The 21,498-nt window shown below is 44.1% G+C and overlaps 1 protein-coding gene across 1 annotated transcript; it reads left to right on the forward strand.

Moving 5' to 3' along the window:
* Positions 1-14,580: 14,580 nt before the first annotated feature.
* LOC145806294 (uncharacterized) lies at positions 14,581-14,958 on the forward strand. The gene has a single exon (XM_082902855.1). It carries the CDS (start codon positions 14,581-14,583, stop codon positions 14,956-14,958), a length of 378 nt encoding a protein of 125 aa, XP_082758981.1.
* Positions 14,959-21,498: the final 6,540 nt, after the last annotated feature.

Raw genomic sequence — 21,498 nt, forward strand, 5'->3', positions numbered from 1 at the left:
CCTGACTACGGATGGCTTCAAAACCCTAAAACCATTTGGCATGGACTTACTTTTACCCTTTGAGAGGCTCGCTGGGCTGAAAACCCAGAAGGGCGACCCGGGAAAAAGTTAGAGCAAGAGAAAAATACAAAAAAAAAGAAGGAAAAGAAAAAAAAAAGGAAGATAAAGAAAAAATGCAAAAGAAAGAAAAGATGAAAAAAGAAAAAGGAATGCAAAAATACAAAAAAGAATGGAAAAGAAAAGAAAAACAAAGCTCGCAAGGTTGAAAACCCAGAAGGGCAGCCTTGGCAAAAGTTAGAGCGTAAAAAAGTGAGGGTTAATACACAAGTGTACCTTACCGGAACTACGTAAGGCTTGATTCCCATGTTTGGGATATGTAGGCAACTTCATCCTGAAGTCCAGCCACCAACACTTTCAAAGTGACTGTGTCCATATATTACTTTTGACCATCTTCATCTTCTCTTTATTCGAGTTCAGTTGCGATCATCACTAATGAGGACTATTTACAGTATGCTGCGGCGTTATCCAGACAAGGGGCAACTTTCCGTTGCCATGAGTCACCATTCAAACAAGGTGCAACTTTCCGTTGCCATGCAGCTCTCTTCAGGTAAGGGGCAATTTTCCTTCGGATCCGAGGTTGTGCATCTCGAGAGTAAGTTTCACGCTCGTTGAGCACTGGCTGTTTGCCAAAACGGTTTTTAAGATTTTTTTTTTACTGAGGTTGGCTATTCTCTCAAAAATTATCCCATTTTTTTCCAAAATTGGACCATTTTCTTGGACCCAAAAACGGAAAATTTTCAGTGCTCATAGCCTGACTTGCATGATTTTAAATCAGAAAATCGAACAAGTATGTTAATCTAACTCTCATTTCGGTCAAAATTTTTTTAATAGAAAACCAAAACAAAAAATGGTCAAAATGATGAACTAGAGGCACAGTTGAATCAGGCTCCCTGTCTTTCCCCCATCGCCAGCATACTTGCCAAAAAGGGCACAGCTGAAGCTGTCATTAAAGGGCTGAAAGCTCTCTTAACCTCCGAGCAACGAGGTATCGAGCCAAGTGCGAAGCACGAACCTGAATGGATCAAGATACTCCACTCCCTTATCAAGAACATCGACGAGACGTCACCGGAGGAAATAGCCGCGAGCTAATAGTGTTGGGCATGAACCCACAACCTCTTGTTTATCCATCAACCACCCTGGGGAGGGACGAAAAATGAGAGGTTGAAGAATAGAGAGGTGTGCGATGAGAGAAAAGTGAGCAAAAGGGTTTTGAGAGAAAAATTGAGCCTGAGGGCCGAGTGATGTGCGAATCACAAATGAGAAGAGGGTGGGGAACAATACCCGGAGAAATTGGCTCCTCGTGATCTGAGAAGTCTCTCGTTTTTATAATGCGTCTATGTGTCGTGTCTTTTGTTTTGTTTACCTTAACTCTTGTTTTGGGTCTGTTCCGAGCGTGTCTCGTTGTGTTTAGGTTGTATACCTTTGGTTGAGTCGTAGTATGCTGTGTTCAGTTGTAGGCTCAATACCCGGTTGAAAACCCTCACCTTAAATCGTTTTGTGCTCAGAGTGCTGTGCCATTCCCCACATCTGTGCAAAACATAATTTGGTTCTTTCCTAAAACTGTAGGGCCCACCCCCAATAAGTGTGAACAGAAAAACCTGGACCTATCTGAGGCTTTGGGTTCTGGATTGCAGAGCATGAAATTTTGAAGCATCTGAGTGTGCTTCAACTTCTGCAGAGTTCAGAATGAACCGGGTATCTAGAATGGGTAATATGCTGCCGTAGGCTACGAGTTCCAAATGAGTAGTGTTCAGAATAAGCAGTGCGTTGTATGAACTGTGTGTATAGGCTGTATGCAGAGTAAACCAAGCACTGTCTTATGGGCTGTGTGTTCAGAATGAGCAGTAGGTTGTATGAGTTGTTTGGTCATTAGCTGGTTCACTACCTGGTTATTACAATACAAGTGTTTGATCTTCAGACAAAAGATCAATCTCATTTACATTGAGGTGTAATATGATGCAATGCTATGCAATGTACGAAATGTACCAATGTAACACTTTTATCAGAAAAAAAGTTTGTTTCATTTCACCATTTTTCAAGTACATAGCTTTGGAGAAAACAAAACCTGCCCACGGCAGTACAAGGTACTCAAGCTACCAGCAAAAAAAAGAAAAGTACAAACAAAAGAAGAAAAGTAACAAAAGTCTGGATCAACATCGATCATCTCAGGCCTACGGGTCTATCCTCGTCCTCTTCCTGGAGGAAGGTCCAGGAGCATCGTCATCAGCACCGTCATCTGAGCCCAAGCCATCTTCGGTCTCCTCCTCGGGCGACTCTGCCTTCGTCTTTGCGTCGGCCCCCGACTCGTCATCATCGGGAACTGGTGCTCGAGAGCTACTCTCAACATGAGTGCGCCCTGCCTCGGTGCGTAGATGTACTATGCCTCCTCGCCCTCCTCCTCGAGCAGGAACCGAAGGTCCAGCTGGAGCACCTCCTGTGGCCGACATCTGGAATGGAGGCTGAAAAGCACAAATGGCAAACGCATCAGTATGCTACGCAAAACAAAGTATGATACTGTGAGGAGTATATCAGTATAGAATGCAGTATATGAGTACAGTGTATGAATGTCACGAGCAGTGTATGAATATCGAATGCAGTGATTGAGTGCAGTGTATGAATGCCGTGAGTAATGCTGTGAACAGTCTATGGGTTACAGTGTATCAGATGCCGTGAGGGGCTGTATATTAAGTGTTGTGTTGATAGTGCGATACATCAGATTATGTGAAACAGTTTATGTAACGTTTGAGACTTTGGTCAGAAAAGCGTATCGGGATACTGTAAATGGCCAGCAGGTCGAAGCTCCGCTGTAGCATCCCCATCATGGAGGCGTTCAACTCCAAGGACTGGCGCGTATACTCGGAAGAAGCCTACAAAAGTGTTAGAAGTATCAGTATTCTGCGGAATATCAAAGAGAAATGAAGTGAAATGACTGTATAAAATGCAGTAGTACATACCAGAGGCAAGTCATAGAAACCGACTAGCTCATGATCAGCCGGAGGGGGAGCAAAGGGGATTTGACACAACTCGTCACTCTGCCCTCTGTATGTCATCATCGTGGGCAACGTCGGCCATCTAACTCCCCGCCCTCTCCGAGGCCCACTCCTACACTGGCCCGAGCCATCCTAGGTGCTCCTGCTCCCACTCCCGCCCTCGCTGCAGGCGCCGCAGGCCTCTCTCTCTCAGCTCGACGGCCACTACTCAGAGGCCGTATGATATAGGTCTGGACGTACTCCGTGTAGTCGCCCTCGCCCCTGAAGCCCTCCGTATCCCAGCCGATTGTATAAGCGGCCATCTCCCGTGGGGTATCTCTCTGTCTGCCTCATGGTCGTAGGAGGTGGACCTGGAGCTATCTGCTCTAGTAAACCTAAGGTCTGACGCAGGAAGGGCTCGCCCAGGTACCAAGCCCGACAGACCGGCCCCTCCAGCAAGATCCTGAACCGGGCAGTCTCCTGAGCGCCCTCATACCGCTCTCGAACCGCAGCTGGCAATGGAGCCCAAGGCTGCCAGGTGATCTGCAAACAATAGGCAGTTTGTTATCTAGTGTTATTGAAAATACAATGCAAAGCGAAGCTGGAATAAACTCTATAGTTGAACATACCTTTGCGGCGGTGATAGTGTTGAAATAGCGGCGGAAGAATATGAACGACACCTAGGGTCTCCGCATGCATCTCACATCAAAGCGGCGGGAGAAAGGAACGCCGAGAGGGGTCTCCTCGTCGGGTACTGGGGCAAGCCTCGGGAAGTAGGTGTAGACCCACAACTGCAGAGCAAATATCAGTGTGCCTATCAGATAAAGCAAAATGCAGAATAAAGCAGAAATGGCAGAACCGTGTATTGTGCAGAGTGTACAGTGTGCGCAGTATACAGTTAGTGTAAAGCATTGCATGTTTACAATGTGTGCAGTGTACAGTTAGTTGGCAGCAGATTGTGCAGTATGTGAAGTATTGTGCAGTATACAGTGAGTGTAAAGCAGATTATATGTGTGCCGTGTGTGCAGTAAATGAAGTGTGATGCGCAGTGTGTGCGGTGTACAGAGTACAGATAATGTAGAGCAGAAATGTAAAACAGAGAAAGAAGATGTACCTCCCAAGCCCGCCAGTAGCCTCCGGGCAGCTGTCCGCTGAGGCGAGAGGATGAACTCATGTAGCCGTACAGGGTGGCTAAGCCGGCACCGCCCCAGTCGTAAAGGCGAATCCGTGTGACGTCAACTAAAGTGCTCCGCAGACAGAGGGGCACGGTGTTTGCCCGGTCAGCGAAGAGGGTTGTCCCTAGCAAGAACATAAGGAAGCTGCGTGCATATTGCTCCGCCTCCACCTGAGCCATAGGCGCCTCCTCAGCTAAGGCTGGCTGAATCCTGAAATGGTCCTCGAACCACGAATATCTGACAAATCCTGGACGGGCAAGAGGTGGTAGGTCGCCAAGCAAGTACATCTGAGCGGCCTCCCACTCGTCCATGTCTGCGTCAAAGGGGATCGGATCACCCCCTACCCTGATGCCGGTGAGCATCGAGAAGTAGAAGGGAGTCATCGTCATGTCTCTTGTGGCAGAGAAGTGGAAGGAATCTGTGGTGTCCCACCACCTCTCCACCAGGGCGACAAGCAAAGGCTTACTCGCAGTAAGGCGCGACAGTCCCCTGCAGAAAGTGCCAAAGCTGGCCTGATCAACAATATGGCGAACCGCATCCGGTAGCTCCATATACCATCCACGGGCCATGACATTCCCATACCCTCAGAAGGCATGGGAATCCCCCTGTGGTCAAAACAAACAGTTGCAAAGCAATATTCAATTAACAGTTTTGAAGAGCATTCAGAATTGGTAACAATATAGCGTTTGTGCACGTTTTCAGATTCAAACAGATATCGGGTGCCAGTGTGCTTGAGGTGAACTATAGCATATGATGTATTAGTGTGTTCAAGTGGTTCAATACAAATACAACGTGTGTGCACGTTTTCAGACTCAAACAGATATCGGGTGCCAGTGTGCTCGAAGTGAACTACAGCATATGATGCGTCAGTGTTTTCGAGGTGGTTCAGGGCAGATATAGTGTGTGTGCACGTGTTCAGATTCAAACAGACATCGGGTGCAGGTGGACTCACAGATGAACTACAGTCTGTAATATATCGGTGTATCCGGGCTAAGCAGTTAAAGAACATAATCAACTATTGTAGTTATGTTCTACATTGAGGAAAATAAAACAGAGGGAAGGTTGTACCTCAGAAGCGCCGTAAGACAGATGTGACTCTGGTTTGCGCAGAAGAAGCTCTCGTGGCACACCCCTATCAAAAGTCCTGAACTGGCGAAGACCGTCAGGGGGTAGCACGTGAGTCGCCGGCCTGTAGGTCACCGGGTCGAACGGTCGGACACTGAGAGGCAAGAGCTCGGCCTTGGGGTCCATCTCCTGCTCCGGAGGAGTCCCGTCTCGTGGAATGTCATCCGCCATGCCGAGAAGGGTACGAAAATGGCCGGAAGAGTGAAAGCCGGGCAAGAATATGAAAAGTCAACCGAAAAAGTCAACCCCGGGCGGGTGAAAAATGGCCGAAAAAGCCGGGGTATGGAAAAGGCACGAAGACCAAGGAAAACTTGGAAGAAACAAACCCCAAGTGGTGGAAATCGAGAAAAGTACATCGAAACGGAGATTTGTTCGGTTCAAAGTATTCGAAACACGAAGGAGTTCGCGAATCAAATGACGAAACGGGCTCTAAAACGCGACAAAGGCGTGGATCGAAGGTTGAAAAAACACATAGAGGGAGAGGGGAAGAAATTTCGAGTAAGAGGAAGTAAACAAAATAGGGTTTAAACCCCAATTTTAAAAGACTCGTGCCAAAATGTCCAAACTGCCCCGATTCAGGCATATTTGGCTGGTCGGCCACACTGTTGGTCGGTCGACCAACTATTTGGCCGATATACTTTTTTTGTGGCCGATGGATGGCCGGTGACCTCCTCTGATGGCCGGTGAGCCTCCTACACCTTTTTTTGGGTCTTTGATGTGATTTGGGCCCTCCATTGCTCAACACAGTGCAAGAGAGTGCATTTCTGAAGCTCAACCGGACTCCGTTTTGACCCCCGGACCGTGTTTTCTGTGCATAGCACTTGAATACGTGCGCGGCGTATCCTTTTTGTATCCCTTTGCCTCCTGAGAGATTCGAAAGTTGCCCCACGTGCATACGTTACAATGCTTTGTCGTAAACGCGTGTTGAGTTATACGTCATTCCACTCGCATTGTCATGCGCATGCCATACTTGCATTAGTATGCATCTTCTTTATGTCGCATTGTCATGCGCACTTCACATGCATTGTCATGCATTTCGAGCGACTCGTGACGTCACACATTCGAGTTCACAAGCATTGTCATGCATTTCGAACAACTTGTGTCGTCACACATTCAAGTTCACATGCATTGTCATGCATTTCAAGAGACGCGCGTTGTCGCGCATTCAAGGTCATGTGCATTGTCATGCCTTTCAAAAGACACGCGTTGTCGTGCATTCAAGACCACATGCATCATCATGCACTTTTCATGCATTTCAAAAAAAGAGAGCAAGGAAAAAATATATATATACATGCATCATCATGAACTTTTCATACGTTTTCAAAAAAAAAAAAAAACTTTGCATATGTCATGCATCATTGTATATATTGCATATGTCGTGCATCATTGTATACATTGCATATGTCGTGCATCATTGTATACATTGCATATGTCATGCATCATTGTATATATTGCTTTGTCATGCATCATTGTAAATAGTGCATATGTCATGCATCCCTTGTATATAGTGCATATTGCATGCATTCACTGTAAATATTGCATTTACATACATTCCATTGCATATTGTAAATATTGCATTGTAGCTTGCATGCATTTATTGCATCACATCCATCTACGGCTTGCGCCTTTCCATGTTGAGCTTGGTTTGGTATGTGCCCATATTTTTCACGTCAAAGCACAGTTATGATATTATGTGTACGCGCCTATTCCACTGCTGGTATTGTGGTTTGAGGGTGACGGCACCGTTTCTGTGTTAGACGCAGTTTGTATGTGACCATGCCTTTCCTATGCAAGATACGGTTTGGCCATAGGCCTTATCCGCTGCATCCATTGCATATTGTAAATATTGCATTGTAGCTTGCATGCATTCATTGCATCACCTCCATCCACGGCTTGCGCCTTTCCATGTTGAGCTTAGTCTGGTTTGAGCCCATATTTTTCACGTCGAAGTACAGTTATGATATTATGTGTACGCGCCTATTCCACTGTTGGTATTGTGGTCTGAGGGTGACGGCACCGTTTCTGTGTTAGACGCGGTTTGTATGTGTCCATGCCTTTCCTAGGCAAGATACGGTTTGGCCGTAGGCCTTATTCGCTGCATCCATTGCATATCATAAATATTGCATTGTAGCTTTCATGCATTCATTGCATCACCTCCATCCACGGCTTGTGCCTTTCCATGTTGGGCTTGGTCTGGTATCTGCCCATATTTTTCACGTCGAAGCACAGTTATGATATTATGTGTACGTGCCTATTCCACTGCTGGTATTGTGGTTTGAGGGTGACGGCACCGTTTCTGTGTTAGACGCAGTTTGTATGTGTCCATGCCTTTCCTAGGCAAGATACGGTTTGGCCGTAGGCCTTATCCATTGTATATATTACATTGTTGTGTAATTTGTTGCGTCCAGCATTTAGGATCATGGTCTTTCCTCAGCAGAGCATGCCTCACTTATGTCATTCCACCCAATTACTTGTTCTTGTGTCCGTCTACATTACTCATAGTTCTGCATGTGTACGTGCCTATTCCACTGCTGGTATTGTGGTTTGAGGGTTGCGACACCTTTTCTATGGAAGACGGACTTTGTATCTCCATCATCCTTATGACATTTGTGTGGTTTTGAACCGCTTATGGTTTGATTATGTTTCAAATGCATTGCATATCATTTGCATTGTTTTTACATTGTTTTGTAATTTTGCATATCATTTGCATATCATCGCACTGTTTTGTGCACCTTGTTCACATTTCGCATGCTTTTCAATTGCACTATTTTGCGCATCGCGCTATCTTGCGCACCTCATTCACACTTGTTAGTGCATTGCGTTGTCACGTAGCTGTCGATTGCATTGTTATGCATGTTACTAACAATATTGTACCTGTTAAGTTTCTCTCTTTTACTGGCGCGATATTGTATGTACGATTCATTTGAGGCTGGTGCCACCAGACGAACCGGACAGGTATTGTATTCTCCGCGTGAAATGCAGCGAGAATTACATAATTCTCTTACATCCTTTCTACATTGCAGTGCAGTTGGATTTATGTTAGATTGCTTAAACTGTTGCATTTATTGTATGTATATGCTTCGTTACGGCTTTCTTTGCCTGATCATAAGTTGTGCTCGGTTTCTTGCATTGTCAGCTGCATTTTGCCCTTACCTTCGGGCGCATATCTTTATTGTCTTATATGCTTTGTCTAAGTCTTCGGCCCTGTCAAAATGGGTCATCTCTGGGATTTGACACTCACTCCCGTCATTGTTATGACTTTTGAGTTCTGTCAAAGAGGGGCAACTGTAGACACCCCATTTTTGACCGTTCTCAAGACTTGGACGTCACCGTTTGAACACTCGGTGATCATCTATGTTCGTGTTCATCTTGAGTTCTCGGATGTCTCGGCCACGCGCCTTGCCTCAAGACCTCTAGACTTGTCTGTTTTGTGTTTGGTTTTGCACCAAACACTTGTGTTTTGCTTTTGAGGGGCAGAGAGTGGCTTGTGGGCCACCCCCACACCTCACCGGCCATGGCTTGAGGCCACCGGCCATTGTTTTGTTGCCATCGGCCATATGTTTGGTCGGTTGGCACTTTTTGTGGTCGGTCGACCATGTATTTTGCCAACTTGTCATTTTTGGCTGGCCGATCACTGTGCATCTGCTTTTGCAGATATTTTTATGCCAACTGTGCTAGCCGGCATACACTTTGCCCCCCTTCCATACACGTGTATAGAGGGATTTCACTCTTGCTTAGCTTGTTTTGTAAGCTTTGCAAGAGTGATCCTCTATAAGATGAGGGCTTCTCCTCCCTTCTCAAGGGTTACAAAAAAGTTCTAGAGAGCTTTGAGATTAGGGTTTGCATAGTATATCTATCTATCTCTATATCTCCCTCTCTTTTTGCCTTTGTGTGTGTATAAGTGTGTTTGTGTCTTACTTTTGTGCATAAACACCTAGTGTTACACCTTACCTTGGTTGCTGAGGAGCCATTAGGTTGTTCTTGAAGTTTTGAGCTGGTTTTGAGCTAAGGAAAGCAGTTGGAGTGCTGTTCTTAAAGGGGTTTACAAGGGTAAGAAATTTACCTTTAAATACCCCATTTTTGCATAGTCTTTTTGCCTACCTTGCATCTGTTTTTGAGCTTGGTGTATAACATATAAAAGTCTTGTTTCTACTTGCTTAAAATAGTTGTTTAGGTTGTTTTGGTGTTCGGGGTTGTTTGACCCCTCATAGGCCTTGTTTGGCCCCCATTTTGTGCTATTTTGGTGAGCTCCGGGACCACCTTGTTTGGGCCTCCTCACCACTGAAATCTTGAGGGATTTCAGTGGTGGGGATGGTGCTTTAAGGTCCTAAGAAAGGGGAGGGCCATCCCCTCTCCCTGTTGCCTTTAATATTGGCCATTTTAGCCTCATGTGTGAGCATCTTTTTAAGACCATGTTGGCCATGTCTTAGTGGGTATTTGGTAGTATTTTGCCATGTTTTACCTCTGTTTTAGGTTGGTTTGGACACACTGTGCTTGCTTTGCATACTTGTCATGAAATTGCCTTAACATGTGCCTAGCATTTAGACCATTATGCTTACTTGTTTTGGCTTAGCTTTGTGAAGCTTTTGTGCATGTTTTGGTATGCCTAAGGTCTATTTGTGGTTGTTTTGGCCATCCATGACATGCCTTGTATAGCCACCTTGCATTTTGGCTTGTTAGCCTTGGGTGTGTGAGTGTTGAGCATGCATTGCTTGCATCATTTCAGTGGTTTGGAACCACTTACCCTGTCATTTCAGTCCTTGTGGCATGCTTATATGCTTGCATTTGATGCCCCTTTAATGCTTTAAGAGGTTTGTGTGTTATGCTCCATGTTTGGTCCATCTTGCATGCCTTTAGATTTAGGCCATTTAGATGCCATCTAGGTGTGCCCTTGACCTTGTTTTGGTTTGCCTTGGGGTGGTTTTGAGTCCCCTTGGCCCTTTGAGGCTTGGTTGGCATGGCCATGGTTTAAGCCCCTTGGCTTGCCTTGAGTTTTGGACATTATTGCATGTTATGCTTGTCTTGTTAAGTTGGTTTGGCGCCCTTTTCTAACATGATTTTCAGAGCTTTATATGTATGCTATTTGCCCTTGTTTATCCCTTTTAAGTGTGCTTAAAAGTTGCTCCATTATGCCTAAGTGTCGGACCATGTTGGCATGCATGTTTGTATGTGTTTTGGCCCTCATTTCCTTGGCATTTGGCCACTGATTTTGGCATGCTTGAGAGCTACCCATGTTAGTGTAAGTCCATCCCACCATGTTATTGCATGCATGCCTTGCATATTGTCGCATGCTTGCTCCATTTTACCTTGTGTCGCATGCCATGTGTAATTGCATCTTGTTGCATTGCTTAAGCTACATGACATGTTGTTGCATGATTAGGTTGTAATACATTTGGCATGTATTCCTTTTTTTTTAGCCACTTAACATGTTGTCACATGTTTGTGTGTTGTCCATGTTGCATGTTTGCATTGCTTGCCCTCATGTTCATAGTGCATACTTAGCTCGCATGCCTAGGTTGTATTGCATCTTGCGCGTATGCCTTGCCTCTTGAATCACCATGATAGAGGTTGGATCTTTATGTGTTTGTTCGGTTTGCATTACATTTGAAATCAAAATGCACAACTTGGCCTCTTTGGCCATGACGCATTGGAATGCGCGATTGGTGGTCCGAGGGCCAAGTGCCAAACTCTTTTGAGTCATGAACATGATAAGGAGGGTATTGGTGCATACATTTGCTTGAAATGCATTGCCATGCCATATTTTTCCCTCTGCTGCTGTCAAAATAGGTTTCTGCAGACAAATTTGGCCGGTCGACTGAATATAGTGCCGATCGACCAATTATGGATGGCCGAGAGCTCAACAAATGGTCGATAACCATTACCTGATGGCCGGTGGTGTTCCCCCTTGGCCGGTGACCCTCCACAGTGTTCAGAGAGTGTTCTTTGGGAGTGGTGCAATTTTCAGAGGAGCAGAGTAGGGAAAACAGAGGCAGCTTGTGCATGGCATTAGATTTCTAGGCGAAGCCAATCCGAGCATGCGTGCATCCCTCTTCCCGAGGCCCTTTACTGCTTTCAGTTGCTTAATTGATTCGTTAATTAGTTAAGTGTTGTATAATTTAATTAATCAGCTTGTAGGTTAATTAATTTGTATTGTTCTTTTGGCCCCTCCGAGCGAGGGCGAATTTGTAATAAGCGTGGGTGCGTGTGTGCATGTGTTCTAACCCCCACTTCTTTCTCCCTTTTACTTACTTGCTTTTGATGGTTAGTGTTAGGGCATATTTAATTTAGCAAACCTCATGCTATGCATGCGTGCATTCATTCATCGGTATTGCACACACCGGGCTCGGCGCGTCATGCTAACTACATAGTATTTCAAATCTAACTTGAATACATGCTATCTGTGCATTTCACATACCATCTTAGGATTAGCTGAGCCTATTCTAGTTGCATTTTGTATGCAATGCATTAGCCACTTAACATGGACTTGGATCATACATTGATTGCTAACAAATTTTTTGTTTTGGCTCGGAGTACTCGGTAAGCTTTTTATGCTTTAGCATCTCGCATGAGTGTGAATGTTAACATGACCGCATGCTTACCATGTGGCTATATGCTTATGTGATATAAACTGCCTGAATGCCTGTGGGTGAAGGTTAGATTGTTTGAGTTGGAACAACTCATTGAAATCCGTGTTTTAGCCTACTCGCGAGTAGCAAATTTCAAACCATTTTCCAAACGAACGGATATGCGATGCTTTGTTCCAAAATAGGCGATCTAGTCCATACTTTTGTGTTGTGCGCATCATATAGTAAGATTAGCTAATTAATCGGAATAAGAACACATAACGTTTTCAAAACTAGATATCATGGTTAGTAGAGGCCAATCTTCGGATCGGGCGAGAGGGGGTGCTCATAGCTGACCTTCCCCAATCGTACCCAAGTTCCTGAGCCGAGGTAACTTTGGTGATGACGGACATGTGGCATTAGGCAACGAGTCAGGGTTTCCTAAATTCTCCCAAAATAAAATATTTAGGTGGCGACTCTGTATCTGGCAAAGCAGTCCATGTTTGGCACTTCTTTACAAAAATTTGTTTTCCAAAACGATTTGCCGGATTTGGACTCTTTGGTTCAGATTAAGAACCGTGACAATTTGAGTTCGAACTGTAGTGAGCCCCAGAACGAACAGAACGGGACTCATCCTCCCGGGGTGTTCGGAGAAGTCTACAGTTTTTGGCGACTCTGTTGGGGACTTTAGAGAGCTTGACTCAAACTCATGATATCTTGTTTTGATTACACTCATGTGTTTCTTTGCATTGCATGTGCATTGGTGCGCTTAGGACACCGTGTTTGCTGTCTGCTCTTCCTGAACGGTTTACCGGAGGCTTGCTTTGTTAAGTGTGCCATAAGGCTGACCGGTTACGGGCTCTGCCACGATGGGAACACAAACCCCGGTTGTTGCCGAGGCACCCTTTAGACCATTCGACCTAGTGCATATTCGGAAACCATAGTGACCATTCCAAGCTAGGACAAGTTGCTCACCTGATTATAGGTTGTTTGAAACTGCTGCGTGCGTAGTGAAACCTTAGCTCCTGACAAAATAGGACAGGGAAACCCTACCCCAACATAGGGGTGTTTTGGCTCTCATTTACTTGCTATGTGCTTTTAGAGTGTATCTCTACAGGGAATGCGTATTAGAGGACGAGGACATGGAGGTCCTGGATAACGTCGGCAAAGAGCCTGCCGACAAAAAAGAGGAAGCCTTGACGAAAATTCTGGTCCAGTAAGGGAGTAAAGAGCTTTTCTTCCTCCTGGCTCAGGCTTGGCCGAGAAAGAGGACAGGGAGTTAGAGGCGTTCTTGCAGGCAAACATAGAGGTGTTTGCCTGGACGCTATATGAGATGCCTGGCATTAACCCCGAGGTCACATGTCACAGACTGAACGTAGATAGGTTGGCAAAACCCATCATTCAGTAAGTGAGGAGGCCGACGTTAGTTCATGTAGAGGCAGTAGAGGAGAAAGTGGACAAATTGTTAGAGACCAGAGCCATCCGAGTGGTAAACTAGCCTACCTGGCTGTCCAACATTGTGGTTGTGAAAAAGAAGAATGGGAAGTGGAGGGTCTGCATGGACTTTGCTAGCTTGAATAAGGCTTGTCCCAAAGACAGTTTCCCACTCCCGAAGATCGATCAATTATTGGATGCCAATTCTAGACATGGAAGGATGAGCTTCCTGGACGCTTATATAGGGGTACCATCAGATAGCAATGTACCCCTCTGATGAAGAAAAGACTACATTTATCACCTTAAAAGGGTTGTATTGCTATAGAGTGATGCCTTTCGGGTCGAAAAATGTAAGAGCAACGCACCAGAGGTTAGTGACCAAGATGTTTAGACATCAGATTAGCAAAAAGTATACATCGACGACATGGTTGTGAAGACCAAGGAACCTGAGGATCATCTGGCCGACTTGAAGGCAATCTTTGACATCCTAAAAACATATCGACTCCGACTCAATGCTTCAAAATGTGCATTTGGAGTTGGGCCTGGTAAGTTCTTGGGATACTTCGTTACCGAAAGGGACATTGAAGCAAGCCCAGATCAAATCAAGGCCATCTTGGATTTGAAAAGCCCAGAGTTAGCAAAACAAGTGCAGATGTTGACTAAAAGGGCCGCAGCACTGAACATATTCATAAGCAGAAGTTCGGATAAGTGTAAACTATTTTTGAGTCTGTTGAAAAAGGCCACCAACTTCTTGTGGACAGAGGAATGTGAAGTCGCCTTAACCGACTTGAAAAGATGCCTGACCACAGCTCCAGTTCTCTCAAATCCAGTACCTGGAGAGGAGCTATTCTTGTACTTGGCGGTTTCAGAGCATGTAGTAAGTGCAATGATAATTAGGGAAGAGAAAAGAGAACAAAGGGTAGTATACTATGTAAGTAAAACCCTAGCAGGCGAAGAGACCAGGTATTTACCCCTGGAGAAACTAACATTGGCCTTAATGATGGCCTCTAAGAAGTTGAACCATTATTTCCAAGCCCACAACATTGTGGTATTGACTGAGCACCCTTTGAAGTCCCTGCTGCAGCAAGGAGATCTAACAGGCAGGGTGACCAGATGGGCAGTGGTATTGGGCCAATACGATTTATAGTTCTGGCCGACTTTGTGGTTGAGTTCACATCTAGTGCCATCCCACGTCAGGCACTGGTAAGCCGCGACTTAGGATGTCCAGGAGAATAAGAAGAGACCCAACTGGGAATGAAAAACCCCACAGCAGAACAGAAGAAAGAAGAGAGACTTAAGCCCTGCAACATTTACATCGGCGACTTTTTTTGCCTGTTTGTTGACGGGAGTTCAAACCGTCAACGAGCACGGGCAGGAGTAGTGCCAGTATCGCCAGATGGGCGGATGCTAGAACAATCTATTCGACTAGGGTTTAAAGCCTCAAACAATGAAACAGAATATGAAGCATTGATTACGGGATTGAAGTTGGCAGTAGCAATGGAAGCCGACAAAGCAGTGGTCTTCTGTGACTCCCAGCTTATTGTGAACCAAGCGACGGGCGAGTATGCAGCCTGCGATGAAAGAATGATAGCCTATGTTAAGGAGGTTGTTAGACTACTAGCCTTATTTTAAGACTGTCGACTACAACAGGTTAGCTGAGATGATAACAACCATGCCGACGCCTTGGCTAACCTGGCTAGTGCAATGAAATCAAGGGAGGCAAGAACAATAATGGTTGACTACTTGTCAGGCCCAAGTGTGGAACCATTGATCACAGAGTACGAAGCAATGTACGTGGAGATGGGACTAAGTTGGATGGATGCAATAGTAATATTCCTTAGAGATGGAAAGCTGCCAGATGATCGTAAGGAAGCACAGAAGACCAGACTGAAGTCAGATAGGTTTAGTCTGACAGCAGAAGGACATCTCTACAGAAGGTCTTTTACCGGTCCCCTTTTGAGATGTGTGCATCTTTCATAAGTTGAAGACTTCTTGTATGAAATACACGAAGGAGTATGTGGAAGCCACGCTAGGGGCAGATCACTTGCTCATAGGGCCATTACTCAGGGGTACTGGTAACCCTACATGTAGAAGAATGCTAAAGCTTATGTCAGAAAATGTGAGAAGTGTCAAAAGTTCGCACCTTTGATACATCAACCAGCAGCAGATTTGAACCCAGTGTCCAGCCCTTGGCCATTTGCCCAGTAGGGCATGGATCTTGTTGGGCAACTACCCTAAGCGACTGGACAAAGGAAGTTCCTGCTGGTAGCAACTGACTATTTCACAAAATGGATAGAAGATGAACCCTTTGCAAAGATTCGAGACACTGATGTGAAGAACTTCATATGGGAGAACATCATCACCAGGTTTGGGATCCCAAGGGTAATAGTAGCAGACAACGGTACACAATTTAACAGTAAGCTAATCAAAAGCTTCTATGCAAAGTACAATATCAAGAACTATTACTCCACTCCAAGTTTCCCTCTGAGTAATGGTCAGGCAGAAGCATCCAACAAGACTATCTTGGATGGAATCAAGAAGAGGCTGTATGCAGCTAAGGGAAAATGGGTGGAAGAATTGCCCAATGTACTTCGGGCATATCGGACTAAGCCGAGAAGATCAACTGAGGAATCCCCATTTGCCATGACTTATGGCACAAAAGTAGTCATCCCACTAGAAGTCGGCATCCCAGGGATCAAAACTCAAGGAGTAGAGAATGGGACTAACAAGGCATTCCTGGCCCGAGATTTAGACCTACTTGAGGAGAAAAGGGAAAGAGCAGCAATTCAGCTGAGGGCATACCAGCAACAACTTGCTATGGCTTATAATAAGAAGGTCAACCCAAGAGAGTTCAAAGTTGGGGACCTGGTGTTAAGAAAAGTGGTCGACAACAAGAAGGATCCTAGAGAGGGCAAGTGTAGACACCCCATTTTTGACCGACCTTAAGACTTGGATGCTACTGATGGCTTCCTTGGTGATGAAAGTTGTGCAGGCTATGCTATGCAAAGGGTTGGTTTCTTTGGCAAGGAGAGCGTCAAATCCAAACCTCACACCCCATTGTTGGACCAAAAAGATTTTAGATCTTAAAACCCTCTCTTTCAAAATATTTTAAAAAAAGGTTTCTGTGATGCTCCGAGGCTCGCATTTTGTCAAATGTTGTGCTTTTCGGTAAACCAAGCAAGGACAAAGTGGAAATGAATGAAAGAGAGATGAAGGGATTGTTTGGTTTGTTTTTGGGAGAGTTGTTTTTGAAAAAAATTTTGGGGAGAGAGTTTGGAAATTTTTTTGGTTTGTTTGGTTGTATATTTTGGGAGAGTTGTTTTTTTGAGAGTTTGGGATGATTTGATATTTTGGGAGAATTTGAATAGATGTGTGTGAGAGAAAAAGTGATTGAGAAGGAGAGAGGAAAGAGCACAAGTGATTGATTGATGTGTAAGAGAGAGAAAGTGATTTTGAAATTTTTTTAAGAAAAACTCAAACCAAACAATTTTTTAGAATTTTTTTTTTAAAACTCATCTCCCAAATGCAAACCAAACATACCTGAAATCTTTGAAAAATCTTTCAAAACACCTTGTTTAGGGGTTTGAATTTGAAGGAAATTAGAGGAGAGGGAAGAAACCAAGTTGAAGAAAAAGGTGGGTATGAATTGCTAAGAGAGAGTCGAGCGGTCTTCGCTAAATCAGGCCTATCTATCTATGCACTTGGATTTAAGCAATGAGGCCACCACCGTTGGAAATAAGACTTCCGAGGCTTCATTTTTCACTCAAGAATCTCCTAAAGCCGAGTCCAGATGGGGGAGATATGATTGGTTGAAGTTGGGCATCATTCCGGTTGAGCTGAAACTAAGCAGTCTTCACTAAAAGAGGCATAACTTTTTTCAAACTTATAATTTTGATGTGAGGCTTCCACCATTGGAAATCTTACTTCTGGGGCTTCAATTTTCACACAAGAATGACCTGAAAAGGAGTCCATATGAAGGAGTTATGCTCGTTTGAAGTTGGACCTGCAGAGCAGAATTTGCTATCGGCCACAAATGTGTGCAGTCGGCCAAAAAAGTAGCAGATCGGCACTAAAGATGGCCGATCGGCCAAGAGTGACACAAATTCAGAATTTTTAAAGATATTTCTCCTCTAGCTGTTTCCAGCTTGCTCCAACTGTCCCAAATCAGATATTTTCGATCCACGTTGATATTTTGCTATATATGAGAGTCGTATATCTCATTTTCAAAGGGTTAGAACTTCTTAAGCAAGTTTGAGAGCTTCTCTCACTAAACTCCCTCTCTCTCTACAATTTTCAGAGTTTATTCTCTGCCTCTCTCTCTAGAGCCTCTATCTCTTGCTTTTTTATGCATAGAAGTGCATAGAAGAAGAGAAATACTTCTAGTTGGCCTAGGCATTCTTCATCAAAGTTGCATATCAGTGGGCTGAGGTCCCTTGGAGCTTATTTTTGGGCTGTTGGAAGGTCATTTGAGCCAACAAAGAGGCTGTTTTGCTGCTGTGTATCAAGAGGTATAACTCTCCTCTTTTGTATTTGTTTTGCACACTTGCTTCACCACCCTTTTTCCATTGTTTTGGGGCTGTTTTGGGGGTGGTGTTGAACCACAAAACCTCTATTTTTTAGTCCTAAAAGTGTTCGTTTGTGCCTTGTTTGGCTAGGGGGTGTTTCCTCCCTTTTGCTCCTTGGCTTGTATGGCCTTTTGAGCTAACTTTCAAGCTTTTCAAACAACTTCTTTTTGGCCTTAAAACCACTGAATTCTAGAGGAATTTCAGTGGTAGAAAACTTGTTCTGAGGCTCAAAATAGGAGGGGGTTGTCCCCCCTCCTTTTCTCTTGAGTGCTTGTGTTGATGGCTCACCAAGTTGGCACGTTTTTTACCTCTTTGTGGCTCCATTTCAGCATGTCTTAGGCCTTGTTTTGCCATGATATAACATTGTTTTGGCTTGGTTTGATCATATCATGCATGCTCCTTGCACTTGTAGTGCAAATCCATTCACTAGCCTAAAATGCATCATGCTTTTGACCATCATTGTAGCATGTTTTTGGCTCAACTCCAAGAAGTTTTTCCTCATGTTTTACCATGCTTAAGCTCTGTTTGATGTTGTTTTGGTCATGCATGCCATGCTTTATATAGCCATAGTGCATTCTTGCTCATTAGTTTTGAGTTTCATGGTCTCTAGCATGGCTCACTTGAGTTGTTTGCATGCTTTAGTCTCATTTCCACCATGATTTCAGTATGTATAGTGTGGCCATAGTCTCTCATGCATCACTACTTCAATGCTTTTGGTGAGTCATGCTTTATGCCTTAAGTATGAGTCTACATGCATGTCTTATTGCCTAAGCTTTTGGACTGCCATATCAGTGCATTTTTGGTGTTATTTTGACATGCCATAACTCTGATTTTAGTGGGTGAAGTCATCTCATGCTTGGTTTTGGTGGGTGTAATGTAATCATCTTTGTTGGCCCAGTATGCTCCATGCTTCATGCCTTCAATTCTAGCTTGTGTTGGCTATGTTCAAGCATGTTTTGGGTCTTATTTTGACCTGCCTTGGGACTATTTTGAGTCACCTTGGCCCTTTAGGGCTTGGTTGATATGGCCATGGTGTATGTCCCTTGGCTAGCTTTAAGCTTTGAGTCCACTAGCATGCTTTGTTTGTCATATGTGCATGATTTAGCATCCTTTGGAATAAGATTTTAGAGCCTATTTCATTATCACACTCTCAAATTTTTCACTCCTTCAATGTGCTTGAGAGTTGGTGCCTTCATGCCTTGCTTGTGAATCAATTGGTATGCATGCTTGTATATACTTTTGGACTTCATTTTCATCATGTTTTGGCCATTGTATTGGCATGCATGAGGCTTGTTTAAGGTTGGTTTGGTCCATTGAATGTTGCATTATATGGCCCTTACCATTACATTGTTGTTTGCATGTTGTTGCATGACATTGTTATTTGCATGTTGTTGCATGTTCATGATGTTTAGCATGTTGATTAGATAGCATGTTATTGCATGCTTGGGGCATTGCATGTTGTTGCATACTTGGTGCATTTCATGTTGTTGCATGCTTGTTGCATTGCATTGTGTGTGCATGCCTTGCATTGCATTGTGTTTGGATAGGATGCCAATCCAAACACAAGGAATGAGGGATATTTCATACTCGAAGTGATGAAACGTGCCTCAATTCTCGGTCGTCGACCCTCTTGATCAAGCATGATAGAGGTTAAAGTCCCTTATGTGGTATTCGTGTGCATTCATTAACATTGATTTGTGCAACTTGGCCTCTTTGGCCATCATGCATTGAGATACGTGATTGGTGGCTCGAGAGCTGAGCATTACACTTCTTTGAGCTTAAGACTTGATAAGGGGTGTAGTTGCACACACGTTTTCTTGTAAATATACTGTCATGCCTCTGTTAGTGCTCTGTTGCAGCAAAGGGAGAATTTGCAAGAAGCAGTGGTCGATCGACCACTTATTCTACCAATCGGCTATCAAAATTGGCCGATAGCCATGAACTCTAGCCGATGGCCACACCTCTTGGCCGATCACCTCTCAGCATGTCCATAAGGTGGATCAGAAGTATTTTGGAGGTTGGCACAATTTTCAGAGATACAGAAATGTGCAAACAGAGGCATCACGGGGCATGATAGTGGATTTCTGAGCGAAGCTGACCGAGCATGCATCATTCATTATTCCGAGGCAAAGCTGTGGCAGCTTAATTTAGCTACGTTCTTTTCTTACTTAGTTGGTTTTGTAACTTAATTAACTTGCTTAATTAGTTAAGGTTTTGTAATAATTAATTAGCTTAGCGTAGCTAGTTACTTGATTTATTCGGACCATCCGTTGAGAGGGCACAATGTTGTAGTAAGGGTGCGTGCGTGTGTGTGATGCATATCTTCCAACCCCTATTTCTTTCTCCCTTTTACTTATCTGCTTTCAGTGGTTAGTTTTAGGACATATTTCAATTAGCATACCTTATGCTTGCATGCGTGCATCATTCATCTGTTTTGCATGCACTGGGCTCAGCGCATCATGCTAACTGCATTGTATTTCAATTCCAAATTGAATACATGTTATCTAGTTGCATTCACATGACATCTTAGAATAGCTGAGCCTATCTTAGTTGCAAATTGCATGTGTTGCATTAGGCATTTTTGACATAGCTAGGATCATGCATTGATTACTAACTAGCTTCTTTTTTGGCTTGGAGTACACTGTGAGTGTTTACGCTTTAGCATCCTTACATGTGTGTAAGTATTGCCATGTCAGCATGCTTAAGTGTTTAACTGTATGAATGCTTGTGAATGAAGGCTTCATTGCTTGAATTGGAATGATCCATCAAAATGTGAGTTTTAAGCCCACTCAAAGTGGCAAATCATCATGTTTTAAGCCCACTTGAGGGTGGCAAATCCACGACTTAGCCTACTTGCGAGTAGCACTTTCAAACCATTTTCAAACAAACAAACATGAGATGTTTTGTTCCAACTTGAGTGATTTAGTCTATACTTGTATGCTGTGTGCATCACATAGTAAGCTAGTCTAATAAACCGGAATAAGAACACATGTGTTTTTAAAAACAACATATCATGTTAGTAGAGGCCGATCCTTTGATCGGGCGAGCGGGGGTGCTCATTGCATGACCTTCGCCTCTCGTACCCAAGTTCCCGAGCCGAGGCAACTTTGGTGATGACGGACACGTGGCCTTAGATATAAGTCAAGGTTTCCTAAATTTCCCAAAATAAAATATTTAGGTGGCGACTCTGAAATCTGGCAAAGCAGTCCATGTTTGGCGCTTTTTGACTAAAATCGATTTTCCAAAATGATTTGCCAGATTTGGACTTTTTGGTGATTTATTAGTCTTACACTGCACTTTGTGAGACTAGATTCAGAACCGTGACATGAGTCCGAAGTGTAGTAGCTAAGAACAAACGATTCGTGCCCTCGCACGCGGAGCGGAGTTCCGGGCGGTCTACAGCAAGCTTGGCCCAAATTGGGAGGGACCTTATAGAATCATCTCAGTAGCCAGCAATGGTGCATATCGGCTTGAGGACAGTGAAAGCAAAGAGTTACCAAGACCCTGGAACACTTGCAACTTAAATTTTTCTATCATTAGACTTTTTGTTTTTTCGAAGTATATGTCATAATTTTCTTAGCTGAGGTAGTAATAAAATGTTGTAGTT

The sequence above is a fragment of the Camellia sinensis genome, chromosome 1 (assembly GCF_055761805.1).
Source record: "Camellia sinensis isolate YWXY chromosome 1, ASM5576180v1, whole genome shotgun sequence".
In the NCBI taxonomy this organism is placed as follows: Eukaryota; Viridiplantae; Streptophyta; class Magnoliopsida; order Ericales; family Theaceae; genus Camellia; species Camellia sinensis.

What these genes read in the sequence shown, in the direction of transcription:
- LOC145806294 (XM_082902855.1), top strand. Translation starts at nt 14,581, where the DNA reads ATGAAAAACCCCACAGCAGAACAGAAGAAAGAAGAGAGACTTAAGCCC.